At 42.2% G+C, this 13,673-nt stretch overlaps 1 protein-coding gene across 5 annotated transcripts in view; it reads left to right on the top strand.

Moving 5' to 3' along the window:
- Nucleotides 1–13,673, top strand: part of myo15b (myosin XVB) — a 126,915-nt gene that overhangs the window by 21,853 nt on the left and 91,389 nt on the right. For 4 of the 5 annotated variants that reach the window (XM_082543878.1, XM_082543877.1, XM_082543880.1 and 1 more), the window contains 4 exons: nt 1,262–1,320; nt 4,695–4,818; nt 4,915–5,010; nt 6,007–6,138. In XM_082543878.1, the coding sequence (XP_082400004.1) occupies nt 1,262–1,320; nt 4,695–4,818; nt 4,915–5,010; nt 6,007–6,138 (411 nt within the window). Of the gene's footprint in view, nt 1–846; nt 908–1,261; nt 1,321–4,694; nt 4,819–4,914; nt 5,011–6,006; nt 6,139–13,673 lie in introns of those variants that run through there. The other variant, XM_082543882.1, reaches the window with a different exon arrangement.

Here is a 13,673-nt window from a genome sequence, read left to right as displayed (position 1 = left end):
CAGTCCGGGCCTCAGCCACTCCCCCACAGTCGAGTGACACCAGTTGCCGTGGCAGTGGTGTCGGCGAGGACCAGATCCGAGTTGCCAGACTCTCGATCACCTGCATCCAGTGCTCAATCCGGTGCTGGAGTTCTTCCCGCTGCCTGCTCCCTCTGCATAGCCGCTAGCTCACCACCCTCAGTGGGGTGGCTAAAGCTCAGGTGGTAGACCTACTAACCGGAAGGTTGGTGGTTGGATCCTAGTCTGCTCCAGTCGGCATGCCAAATATCCTTGGGCAAGATACTAACCCCAGGTTGCTCTCCAATGCATCCATTGGAGTGTGAATGTGTGTATGAATGTTAGTTAGACAGCGCTAAAAACATAGAAAAGTGCTTGTGTGAATGGGTGTGATTGGGTGAATGAATGAGTTGTGTAAAGCGCTTTGAGTGAGTAGATAGAGTGAGTGAGAGTGAGTGAGTGAGTAGATAGAGTAGAAAAGTGCTATATAAGAACCAGTCCATTTAGGCCAGCTCCTTCCCTAGCTGGCCCAATCCTGGGTCTGCCGTGCCCCAATAATGGGTTTCAGCACCACTGAAAAGAACACACGGCAGACCCATCCATACATTCATTTTATTCACGACTGCTTACACACCAGCTGAAGCTTTTCAGCTCGCAGTTCACCCTTTTGACAAAAACAACCACAACAGTTAGAGTTCATAGACTTTAAGACGGCGAGGTGTGATTGTGGATGCCATGTAGGTGCATCTGCCTCCCCTGCAGTGTCACTGCAGACCATGCCCCGAATGAGGCCGGTGAGCCATCCGGTCAAGCTGAATCAGCAATCACGGCCATGAGTCGGAGCTTACAGGCAGCTCGACGGGGGTCTGGCACAGCAGCTGAGGCTCACTCTGAGCTCCAGCGGATTGAGGTAGGTCCAGACGAAGCAGAAATGGATATGATGCCTAATTATTCCAATATACATACAAAAGTCCTTTACAACATGAAATGACAGCTCCCCCACAAAGAGTTTCCAGGAAAAAAGGGAATCAAGTGACTCAGTTTATTGTCTGCTGTCTGTTGCCAGGGATAATAATATCCAGGTTTTACAGAAGCAATAGCATCTCAATTAATGAAGGCCATATTCAAAATGTGGTAGCTAGGCAGTGACACAATTAATAGCAGAAATACCGCTACCTGGGTAACCTCTGTTCTTGGAAAACACCCTGAGAAATTAAACCACAAATCACTAGCTTGTTTTTATTGATTAATTTTTTGTCCACAGGAGACCACATATGACAGGATCTACTGCCCCCTGTCTGTGGAAAGTGCCATAGAATCAAGGTACGAAAACTAAGCTATTTCTTCATGATTGATCACATTCTTCAGTAATAAAGAATAAAATCATCCATCCATTTTCTTCCTCCAAGACTTCCCTTTCTCCTCCAGCCCACCTGGGGAACATCAAAGCGTTTTCAGGCCATCTGATAGATATAATCTCTCCAGCATCTATTGTGTCTAACTAGTGTTCTCCCAGAAGGGCATGCCTGGTTGGAACACCTTACCCAGGAGACAACTGTCTCCTTTAGATATAGAGGAGCAGCATAATTTATTAATTTAGTAATCCAAAAATAAAAGATAAAACAGTCCAGTGTCCCATTTGAGTACAAAGTACAAAAAAACCACACACAGTCCAGACGTCGATCACTTTAGCAGGGGTAGCAGTTGTCCTCTAAGACCCACCAACCTGTAAGAGGACAGCCAGTAATCACTCCAGCCTCCATAACTTAACTACCTTTAGGCTGCAGCATATAATAGGCCCTGGCCTGCACAGAGAGACAAAGTAACACCAGTTTCACTATATGTCTGTGAAGGTTCTCAGTCATCCAGGTCATCGTAGTCAAAGGAGCTTGGAAAGAAAAGCGTCTGGACTTCTTTAAGTTGCTTGAAGACGTTTCACCTCTCATCCGAGAAGCTTCTTCAGTTCTAAGGTCAAATGGTGGAGAGTCCCAGATATAAACCTAGTGGGAGTATCCCCCCACAGAGGGACAAAAGGACCCCCTGATGATCCACCATTTGACCTTAGAACTGAAGAAGCTTCTCGGATGAGAGGTGAAACGTCTTCAAGCAACTTAAAGAAGTCCAGACGCTTTTCTTTGCAAGCTCCTTTGACCAGTTTCACTATACAATTCTCAGTGCAACAAACCATCCATCCCAAACATATCAGGTCATCCTAGATTTCATCACATCACATACCTGCACAGAGAGACAAAGTAACACGACAGTGTTTTGTCGTGTGGGCCATAAGTGGGCCAAGCTTCCAGTTTGGATTCAGGAGACAGACACTATCTCTACTTTCAAGATTAGGCTTCAAACTTTCCTTTTTGCTAAAGCATGTAGTTAGGGCTGGACCAGGTGACCCTGAATCCTCCCTTAGTTATGCTGCAATAGATGTAGGCTGCCGGGGGATTCCCATGATGCATTGAGTTTTTCCTTTCTCACTCACTATGTGTTAACAGACCTCTCTGCATTGAATCATATCTGTTATTAACCTCTGTCTCTCTTCCACAGCATGTCTTTATCCTGTCTTCCTTCTCTCACCCCAACCGGTCGCAGCAGATGGCCGCCCCTCCCTGAGCCTGGTTCTGCCGGAGGTTTCTTCCTGTTAAAAGGGAGTTTTTCCTTCCCACTGTCGCCAAAGTGCTGCTCATAGGGGGTCATATGATTGTTGGGTTTTTCTCTGTATCTATGAAGCGCCTTGAGGCGACTTTTGTTGTGATTTGGCGCTATATAAATAAAATTGAATTGAATTGAATTGAAGTAGACTAGCATATCAGTGCAATCAGTTACACCTGCCTATTAGTCCAACTCCATTACAGCCATTGGCTCACCGCAATTGTGACACACACAACCACTCCCAAACCAGTGCAACGTCACACAATAACATGGAGATGAATTAATACAGGGAACACTAGTCCACCATGTTACACCTTTCTGTCACTTGTATCAGCAATCTGATTTTTTTCTTCTTTAACTAGCAATAATACTTAGAGAACTAAGAATATTAGTGTTAACAAAAAGATCAAGCTGAGATCACCAAATTAATGCATTTCTCAACAACGATGCTGCATCTGATGGCCGATGACTGCATAACATTAGGACATGAAAATTTACTAGCATTGGGTATCAATTAAAATGTAAAACAATTGGATTAAATGACTAGTACGTCTGGTAACGACTAGGGACAATGGTCATGATAGGTGAACATCCCATGACCTACATGGTAAAAAAAGTGATTGCTTCCTAAACATAATAACTGGTTGGGCATCCTTTAGCAGCAACAACTGCAATCAAGTTTTTATGATAACTAATGAGTCTTGAACAGCACTGTGGAGGAATTTTGGCAGACTCGTCATTGCAGAATTGTTGTAATTCAGCAACATTGGAGGGTTTTCAAACATTACCACCTTTTTAAGGTCATGCCACAGAATCTTAATTGGATTCAGGTCAGGACTTTGACTAGTCTTCTTTTTTTTTTCAAAAGCCATTCAAAGGTGGACTTGCTGATGTGTTTTAGATTCTTGTCCAGCTGCAGAACCCAAGTACACTTCAACTTGAGGTCATGAACAGATGTCCGGACATGCTCCTTCGGAATGCTTTGGTAGACAGCAGAACTCATCGTTCCATTTACCACAGCAAGTCTTCCAGTTTCTGAGCAGCAAAACAGCCCCAGACCATCACACTACCACCACCATATTTTACTGTTGGTCCCTGCCAATGTAATGGCACAAAAATTAAACTTTTGTCTCATCAGTCCACAGAGTATTTTCCCAAATGTCTTAGGCCATTTTTTTACCCAGTCTCTTTCTTATGGTGGAGTCATGAACACTGACTTTAAGTGAGGCAACTGAGGCCTGCAGCTCTTTGGAGTTTGTTCTGGGGTCTTTTGTGACCTCTTGGATGAGTGGTCACTGCGGTTTTGGGATAATTTTGGTTGGCCAGCCACTCCTGGGAAGACTCACCCACTGTTCAATGTTTTTGCCATTTATGGATAGTGTCTCTCACTGATTCACTGGAGTCCCACAGCTTTAGAAATGGCTTTATAACGTTTTCTAAATGGAGAGATCTCAATTACTTTGTTTCTCGTTTGTTCCTGAATTTCCTTGGATCGTGGCATGATGTCTAGGCTTTTAAGGATCTTTTGGACTACTCCAGGAGTCTGGCCTGGGTGTAGCTGGAGAAATTGAACTCAGCTTTCCAAAGAGTTAATTGATTTTATAACAGGGGGGGAAATCACTTTTTATATTTTTTAATTTTATTTATTTATTTTCGTAAGCATTCCATCTTAGTTTCAATCACCAAGGTAAAGCAAAGTGACGCATTGAGTCTATTTAGTATTTATGCAAGGGTGTTTATACATCACTAATTTAAGTTTCTGTTTATAGGATAATTTGGTCTTTCAATGTGGGCACAGATCTGGACAAAATGTTTGCAACTGAGAACAGAGATATATTTAAACTCTATCAAGATGTGGGTCTAGCTTCAAAAATTACAATATCTTTCCTATAATTTCACTCAAAAGTAGTTTTTCTTTTAATATACCATCCATGGTTGAAACCCGCTTCTTTCAATTCTATAGCCTTGAATTTTTTTGTCAGTCTATCTGAGAGCAGTAAAGTGACTTTTATCTCTGTTTTCCTTTCTTTTCTCCTCTCTAGAGATGCCATTGCTAAAGCCTTGTATTCTGTTCTTTTTGACTGGTTGGTGGAGCAGATTAATGAATGGCTGAGTCCCACAGAAATGGACAGCACCGTGGGCATAGTTGACATTTATGGATTTGAGGTAAGTGTCCAGTTTGGACTTTGGTCTGGAAACGTGCAAGTAATTAAGCATATTCTTGTGCAGATAAATTCACAATGGTCCTGTGATCTTATGCAGAACCTGGGAGTGAACAGCTTTGAGCAGCTGTGTATCAACTTTGCCAATGAGCATCTGCAGCATTTTGTCAACAAGGCAGTAATCACTCAGGAACAGGTGAGTGTATTGTATACTGCCCATGAATTATCAACCATCAGAGTCACCCATTACAAGCGGGTTCTACGTATTCTGAATAAATTATTTAGAAATATCATAATAATATGCTATAACTTGATTAAATTATTGAATTACTACAAAAGAAAAAAGGAAAAAGAAAATCCCCAATCCCTGGTAGATATTTCACAAGACTTGCTGAATGCTTCAACTTAATGTAACATTTAAATTCAGTTGACCTTTTGGGAGAAAAAAAAGATTTGCCTTTAAAATTTAAGAGCTTTACCTACAACATCATAGATGGGTTGTACGATTTGCTCTTTGTCTAGCCTCTCACCTGGGACCAATTTGCCGGGGTGAGGAGTGTCCAATAGGGTTTGCTGGAAGAGTATGGGATGTCTGGCCCATTATTACAGGCTATTTGGACCCTGTACATCTGCAGAAAGAGAATAGTCTGTAATGCTGGCATTAAATAGGATTTTTTTTGGTGAGTGTTGGGCTCTGCCAGGACTGCCCTTTGTCACTGATTACATTCATAATTTTTATTGACAAAATATTTAGGCATAGCCAAGTGGTGGAGGCTCTTCATGTTGTTGGCCCAAAGAATTTCAGAAGATAATGTGGTACTGTTGGCTTCTTCAGGTGGTGACCCCCAGCTTTCTCTGACAAGGTTTGCAGCCAAAGTGTAGAGGAGGGGGAATGAGCACCTTCAAGTTCAAGAACATGGTTCTTAGCTAGAAAAGGGTTGAATGCGAACTTCAACTCTTGGAAGAGGTTGTTGCCTCAAGTGCATGGGTTTATCTCGGGGTCTTATTCACCAGTGAGAGTGGAGCAAGGGATTGGCAGCCATCCATGTAGCAGAAATTAGTTCCTGATGTTTTTTAAAAATAAAATCAGGATTTGTAACTTTTTATGTGTGAGCATGGTGAGCATCTTTTATAAATGTTTTCATGCCATTTAATTGACGTCAGTTTGTATCACTGTGTCTGTGTCCTGCAGGAGGAGTACAGTGCAGAACACATCCATTGGCATCATGTACCACTTAAGCACTTCCACTCCTGTCTGGAGCTAATCTCCTCCAAGCCACATGGCATCCTCCGGATACTGGATGACCAGACCTGCCTCCCGCAGGTACGTACACACACACACACACACACACACACACACACACACACACAGATATAGACAAGTTGTATACAAGTTGTATACAAGTTATATAAGCTGTAAGGTGTAATATAAAGAATCAGGTCCAAGGAGCAAGTGATCAGTTTAATATAAGGTGCAATGTAATCAGTGGTAGTGCACACTGAGTAAGAGGTAAAGACTAGAGGTTGCATTATACTATAATAAGTACGGTTTATAAATAGGTGGGAATGTTATTTATAAATACAGTGAAAATATCCAAAAAGGTTAACAGCTCAGTTAACCTTCAATCAGGGTGGAGGTTAGGCATGTTTGACAGCCTGTGGGTAAAAACGTTTATTGCGTCTGTTTGTTGACCTGATCGACCTGTAGCAATTTACCAGAGGGAAGGAGGGAAAAAAGTGAGTGTCCAGGGTGTAAGGGGTCCTTGATGATGATACCGGCTTTCCGCTGAAGTCTGCCAGTATAAAAGTCTCTGAGGAAGGTTAGTGCAGTGCCTATTGCCCACTCTGCCGCCCTCAGCTACCGCTGCAGTTTTTTCTTGTCCTCCATGGTAGAGCAGTTAAACCAGAGTGTACAGCAGTAGGTCAGAAGGCTATTGATGGTGGAGTGGTGGAAGTTAATTAGCTGTTTTTGAGGTGGACCAGGTAAGGTTGGCCGAGACCACGAGGAACTTGAAGCTTTCTACCCTTTCTACCTCTTCCTCATCGATGTAGAGGGTAGAGTGCTCCAATCGCTTGGTTCTCCTCAAGTCAATTATCATCTCCTTGGTCTTGGCTGTGTTCAGATACAGGTTATTGTTGTTGCCCAGGTGCTGAACCGCCTCTCTGCAGACTGAATCACTGTTGTTCTCGACTATCCTATGATAGTAGTGTCATCAGCAAATGTTATAATGGTGCTACTGGTGTGAATTGGAGAACAGTCATGGGTAAAAAATGAGTATAAGAGGGGACTGAAGACACACCCCTGTGGGATGCCTACGTTCAGATTGAGGGTGGAGGAGGTGTGCTCTCCCATCCTGACGTCCCGGGGTCTGTCACTCAGGAAGTCCAGTGTCCAGTTTGCAGGGTTGAACTGTGTTGAAGGAGGATCTGAAGTCCACAAACAGCATCCTCATATAACTGTTACTACTGTCCAGATGTGTGAGGGTTGTGTGAAGAACTGTTATGTCAACCTCTGTTGACCTGTTTGCCCTGTATGCAAACTGGTATGAATTGAGGTCTGCAGGAATGACAGCCTTAATGTGTGACATGATAAGTTTCTCAAAAAATTTTGGCGATTATTGGTGTTAAAGCAATTGGATGATAGTCATTCAAGCAGCTCACCGTGTTCTTCTTGGGCACTGGAACGATGGTGGCTGACTTAAAGCAGGATGGTACTACAGACTGTAGCAGTGAGAGGTTGAAGATGGTGGTGAAAACCTCTGCTAGTTGGTCTGCACATGCTTTAAGCACTCTTCCTGCTACACTGTCTGGACAAGCTGCTTTCCTCGCATTGACTCTGCACAGTGTGGTTCTGACCTGATGCTGCTCCAGCTGGATGGGGATATTGTCCCTCCTGCTACTGGTATCACTGTTTAGTTTGCTCAAAGCGAGCAAAGAACTGGTTTAGGGTGTCGGGTAAGGTGATATCCGGAGAGTTTGTTTGTGTGCGATTATCTGTGTAGCCAGTAAGTGTCTTGATCCCCTGCCACTAGTTTCTGGAGTTGTTTTGTTGAAATTATGCTGTCCTCACTAAATTTTGTTGCAGGCAAAGTAATTTCAGCTATACAGCTAGCTTAACATTCTTTATTCCCAGCACTTCATCCTCCAAGAAACAGGCCGCTTGTTGTGTTTGGCAGGATTTAATAATGAAAATAAACTCTCTCTCTCTCTCTTTTTTATAAAACTGTACAAAAAAAAGGAATACAAAATACACAATGAAGACATGTTCCATTACACTGGAGAATAACATTGCTCTAGTGAAAGATACATGACCACAAATGAAGCATCTGCTGAAAAAATACCTGCCTCCATATGATTTAACCCAAAATAGTTACTAATACACATTATATGTATAGGAACTTACGGATGAAGCCGATATTGTGGACTTTAACACCAGGATTGCAGAGATTGCCATCAGATTACAATTTTTTTCACTGCAGCAGCAGAAGAGCACACTACTTCCTGTAGTCCACTTCCTCTACAAAAAAAGACATCCTGCTTAGTTACCACTAGGTGGTAGTAACACTTCTAAACAACTATAATATGTCCGTTCCATGACAGAAATGTTCCTCGATATGCTGTTTGCATTTGTGCTTGGCTTTTTTCAGCCCTTTAGCAGAGATTGGCGTGCCTCTTTGTAGGCTTGTTGATCTCCTGATTTGAAGGCATTGTCACATGCTCTTAATAGAGATCACACCTCGCTGTTGAGACATGGCTTCTGTTTTGGGAACACTTTAACAGTCTTTGTTGTTGTTACACTCTCAGTACAAAAGTTGTATGAGAGTATGGCAGATGTGTGGCCCTCCAAGTCTGATCCTTCTGCACATATACCCAAAACCGTGTGGTCAAAACAGTCCTGTAGGGCTGTGGTGGCTTCCACGGTCCACACTTGTACTGTTTTTACAAATGGTCTGTGTCTGAATTAGAGGTTTACAGTGAGGAACATAAGTATTTGAACACCCTGCGATTTTGCAATTTCTCCCACTTAGAAATCATGGAGGGGTGTGAAATTCACATTGTAGGTGCATTCCCATTGTGAGAGACAGCATTTAAAAAAAATTCAAGAATTATTTGTTTGATTTTTAAAGAATTTATTTATATTGCACTGCTGCACATAAGTACTTTACAACCTGGCAATCAGCAAGAATTCTGGCTCTCAAAGACCTGTTAATATGTCTTTCAAAAGTCCACTCCTACTCCACTTATTAATCTAAATTAGTAGCCACTGTCTGAGCTCTTTTTTTTTTTTTTTTTTTTTATCTCACAAATCCATATTTTATTTACAACAGAACATAGACAACACATTAACTATTTAAACTGAGAAAATGCACTATTTTCATTTTATGATTGCAGGCAAGTAATTTTAGCAGCCAGACTCTTCTACTGTTCTTATATGCAAAGCCTTCCCTGAAAAAGACATCGTCTGGACCTGCATATACTTTGCAGCTTTCATAGCGCCCTTTCAGATGTGCAAGTTGCCAATTCCATAGGCACTGATGCACTTCCATGGGGAATAAGGACTTTAACATTAATAACAGGAAGTAACCAAAAAAACCCCTGAAAACTGAGACAGGGCAATACAGTTGGCATGAGGAAATGAAGAACTTAGTGTCAGAGTCCAGCCTGAGGGTCATGACAAATAATTAAAAAGACACCACTTGGACCAAAACGTACAAAATTATTAACCAAATAAAGTAGAAAACTGTAGTACTCCATGAGGTTTGCTAATCAGTGTTCTTGGTGTATCAGTATCTGGATGGGTTATTGAATGCTAAGAATGCCTGATGTTGTATAGAATAAAATCTAAAACAATCAGGCCAAAGCTAACCGAACAAATAACACAATGAATTGTCTCCCTGAATGGAGAAGAGCTGAAACAGTCAGCTCTTAAATGCTTCAAGGAGACTGGTCAGGTGCTTTCAGTTGCACTGATTAACCCCGCCTACCAGGAACTTGCAAGACAACTCACAGGGACACATGGGGAAAAACACAGCGGGAACTGGCCAAGGGAGAGGGCTGTTACACTCAAAACACAAACGGGATCAACAAAGCCAACCGATATTAGGACCACGACATGCATACAGGTTTTGCATCTTTTTTTTTTTCTTTTTTTTTTATGTATTTATTTATGCAAGTTTCAAAATTTTTTTACACATTCACAAACAGCGGGACAGAAGAACACAGACAATAAAGACAATAACAACCAAAAAACAAACAAACAAAAAAACAAAACAGAGCAACAAACCACACAACAGGGTACATGGCCAGCACTTATTAAAAACAGCAGAGAAGCAAACAAAGCAACTGGTATACATGTCAAACAACTCACAATCTAGTGAGTCCAATCCACAAGATCAAATCCAAAGATCGCTAGGAGGAGCTGATAACAATCATGCAAAAACAGTTATGGGCAACAGCTCAGAATGCAAGCAGTTAAAACAACGTGGTCAGGACCCAGGGCGTGGACTGTCCTTCTTAATGAGGTCTATAAAGGGCCCCCATATCTTCCTGAACTTCTCCATGGAATCAGACGTAGAGAACCGAATTTCTTCCAGGTATAGACAGGAGACCATCTCCTCGAGCCACCTCTTGAAGCAGGGAGGGGAGGCAGATTTCCACTCCCCCAGAATCAGACGTTTGGCAATCACCATACCAAACATGAGGGCCTGTTGAACAGCAAAGGGAAGTGCCAAGGAGTCGTCGGAGCAGCCCAGGATCACCATAAGACAGTCAGGATACAGTTGCCTATCATAAACAGTGCTAAAGAAACTAAAAATACTAGTCCAAAAGGCTGTAAGCGTAGAACAGGACCAAAAAAGATGGCCAAGAGTACCGTCCACAAGTTTACATTTATCACATTTGGGGGAAACGTTAGGAAAAATCTTGTTCAATTTGGTTTTGGAATAGTGCAGTCTATGGACAACCTTAAATTGAATTAACTGAAGCCAGGCGTTAACAGAGCATAGTTTTATCCGACTTAACACTTCAGCCCATAGATCGTCAGAGATAACCAAACCAGTGTCCCTTGTCCAAGCCTCTTTAATATGGCAAGAGGGGGCTGCCGAAGAAAAAAGGTTGACAAGCCGAGAAATTAAGTGTTTTGAGGTGGGAGGTTCGTTCATCATATTGTAAAAGACATGCTGTATGGGGATGGTATCTAAATTTGAGAATGCTTGCTTGACATAATTCCTAATTTGTAAGTACCGAAAAAAATGACTTGTAGGGAGATTGTACTTTGTCTGAAGCTGAGCAAAAGAGGCAAAATGATTGTCAATATAAAGATCCTTTATAGCAATTAACCCTTTGACAGGCCATTGTTTGAAAGCAGCATCCATTGTACTAGGCGTAAAGCTAGGATTGTGGCAGATCGGGGCAAAAGTTGACACTACCGGGAGGTTCAAGATTCTCTTAATTTGATTCAATATTTTTATGGAGTTGCAAAGAATAAAGTCATCACATGCACTTTTAATAACCGATTTTGAAAATAAGATAGCTGGCAAGGATGCTCCAGTGTGGTCGATAGCAGTGCTAAGCTCCAATTCGAGCCATTTAGGGCTGGACCTGCATCCCACAGTATCACCAACTATAGACAGATTCCAGAAGACCCAGGCTCTGGCATTACAGACCCAGTAATAATGTCTGAAAACTGGAAGGCCCAGACCACCCTCGTCCGAGGGCTTTTGCAAGTGAGACTTCGAGATGCGCGGGGGCTTGTAGGCCCAAACAAAAGGCATGATAATTGCATCCAACACTTTGAAAAAGGAAGACCTGAGAAAAATAGGAACGTTCTGGAATAGGTACATGAATTTAGGGAGCACAACCATTTTGATTATATTGATACGGCCAATCATTGAAAGTGGGAGAAGTTTCCCCCTATCTATCATACACTTGAGCTCATCAGTTAGAACCGAATAATTAAGCCTGAAGAGGAGTTTTAAGTTCCTAGGGATGTTAATACCCAGGTATGAAAAATAATCCTGGGAGACCTTAAAGGGCAAACTAGACAGGAAATCAGGGCCCAGACCAGACGACAGCGGCATAAGAACAGACTTCTTCCAATTTATGGTGAACCCTGATAGGTGGCCAAAGCTGTCAATCAGCTTAAGAAGTGGAGGAAGGGAGATCTTTAAATCTGAAAGAACCAATACGATATCATCTGCATACAGACCGATGGTGTACTCTGACGTGCCACAATTTATACCAGAGATATGGGAATTGGCTCTGATGGCAATGGCCAACGGCTCAAGAGCTAAAGCAAAAAGCATTGGAGAGAGGCAACAACCCTGCCTTGTCCCACGGTGTAAGAGGAACGGGAGCGACCTCTCATGGTTGGTAAGGACCGAGGAACGAGGGCAAGCGTAAAGCAACTTAATCATATTCAAAAAATTCGACCCAAAACCAAATTTTTCAAGAGTAGCAAACAAATAAATCCATTCCACCTGGTCAAAAGCCTGCTGGGCATCGAGTGAAATCACCGCAGAATTGGGCAGTGTCGTTGAGTACATCGCATTTAAGAGACATCTAGTATTAGAAAAAGAGAATCTATTGGGGATAAAACCCGATTGGTCCGGATGAATTATAGAGCCTATATGCTTATTTAACCGGTTGGTTAGGACTTTAGCAATTATCTTTTGGTCCGAGTTGAGAAGACTTAGGGGACGATAGGAAGAAACATTAGTTTCGTCTCTGTCTTTTTTCAGGAGGAGACATATATGGGCATCGTAGAAAGAATGAGGGAATGAGCCGTTTAACACTGCGCAATTTACCATCCGAAGTAGCAGGGGAGCGATAACGTCAATATGTGTCTTATAAAGCTCTATCCCGAAACCGTCCGGACCACAAGCTTTTCCATTAGGAAAGGAGCAGATTGCATTTCTAATTTCCTCCAGCGTAAAGTCTGCATCGAGTAAGCCCCGTGCAGCCTCAGGAAGAGTCGGGATGTCTAAAGCATTAAGAAAATTGGTGATTTCAGCAACTGTGGCCATGGTACTAGATGTGTATAACTGACAATAAAAACTGCGAAATCTGTCATTTATCTGCTTGTGATCAGACAGCAACTGGCCAGTTGCAGAGAGAATTCTGTGTATTGCCCTTTCAGCTTGAATGCCCTTCAGCTGTCTGGAAAGCACCTTGTCAGCCTTTTCACCAAGCTCAAAATGCTTCTGTTTTAATCGACGAATACAATTCATGACCTGCTCCCCCAACATGTGGTTGTAGTCATATTTCAATTTGAGAATGGTATTAAGTGTGTCAGCAGCCCCGGTATCGCGATACTTCTCCTCCAACACAGCCAGCTCTGCCTCAATATTAGTACGCAGCCTGAGTTTGTCCCTCTTCTGAGAAGCTTGATAAGCAATAATATGACCTCTAATAACGACTTTAAAGGACTCCCACAAAACCGAGTCTGAAACTGCACCATTATCATTAAATTGTAAAAATTCTGCGATTTTAGTAGATAGGTAAACCGTAAAAGAGTTATTTAGATATAAAGAGGGGTTAAATTTCCAATTGTATTGGGGGGTATATAGGTTGAAGTCAATTACCATTGAGAGAGGTGCGTGGTCCGAAACTAAAATACTGTGATAAGTGGAACTAACCACTTTCGAAATAAGCCTGGAATCAATAAGAAAATAGTTAATTCTACTGAAACTGCCATGGACAGGGGAGAAGAAAGAGTATTGCTTTTCTAACGGATGCTGGTGCCTCCAAATGTCAACCAAGTCCAAAGATTTAGTAAGAGTATTGAGTACAGAAACAGCTCTCAAGGTTGGGGCCAGGGACGCAGAGGACCTATCCAACAATGGATCGAAATAACAATTA

Source organism: Aulonocara stuartgranti (genome assembly GCF_965226115.1).
Source record: "Aulonocara stuartgranti genome assembly, chromosome: 8".
Lineage (NCBI taxonomy): Eukaryota > Metazoa > Chordata > Actinopteri > Cichliformes > Cichlidae > Aulonocara > Aulonocara stuartgranti.
The sequence above is the reverse complement of the archived record's forward strand: the minus strand, read 5'-3'. Positions and strand labels throughout refer to the sequence as shown.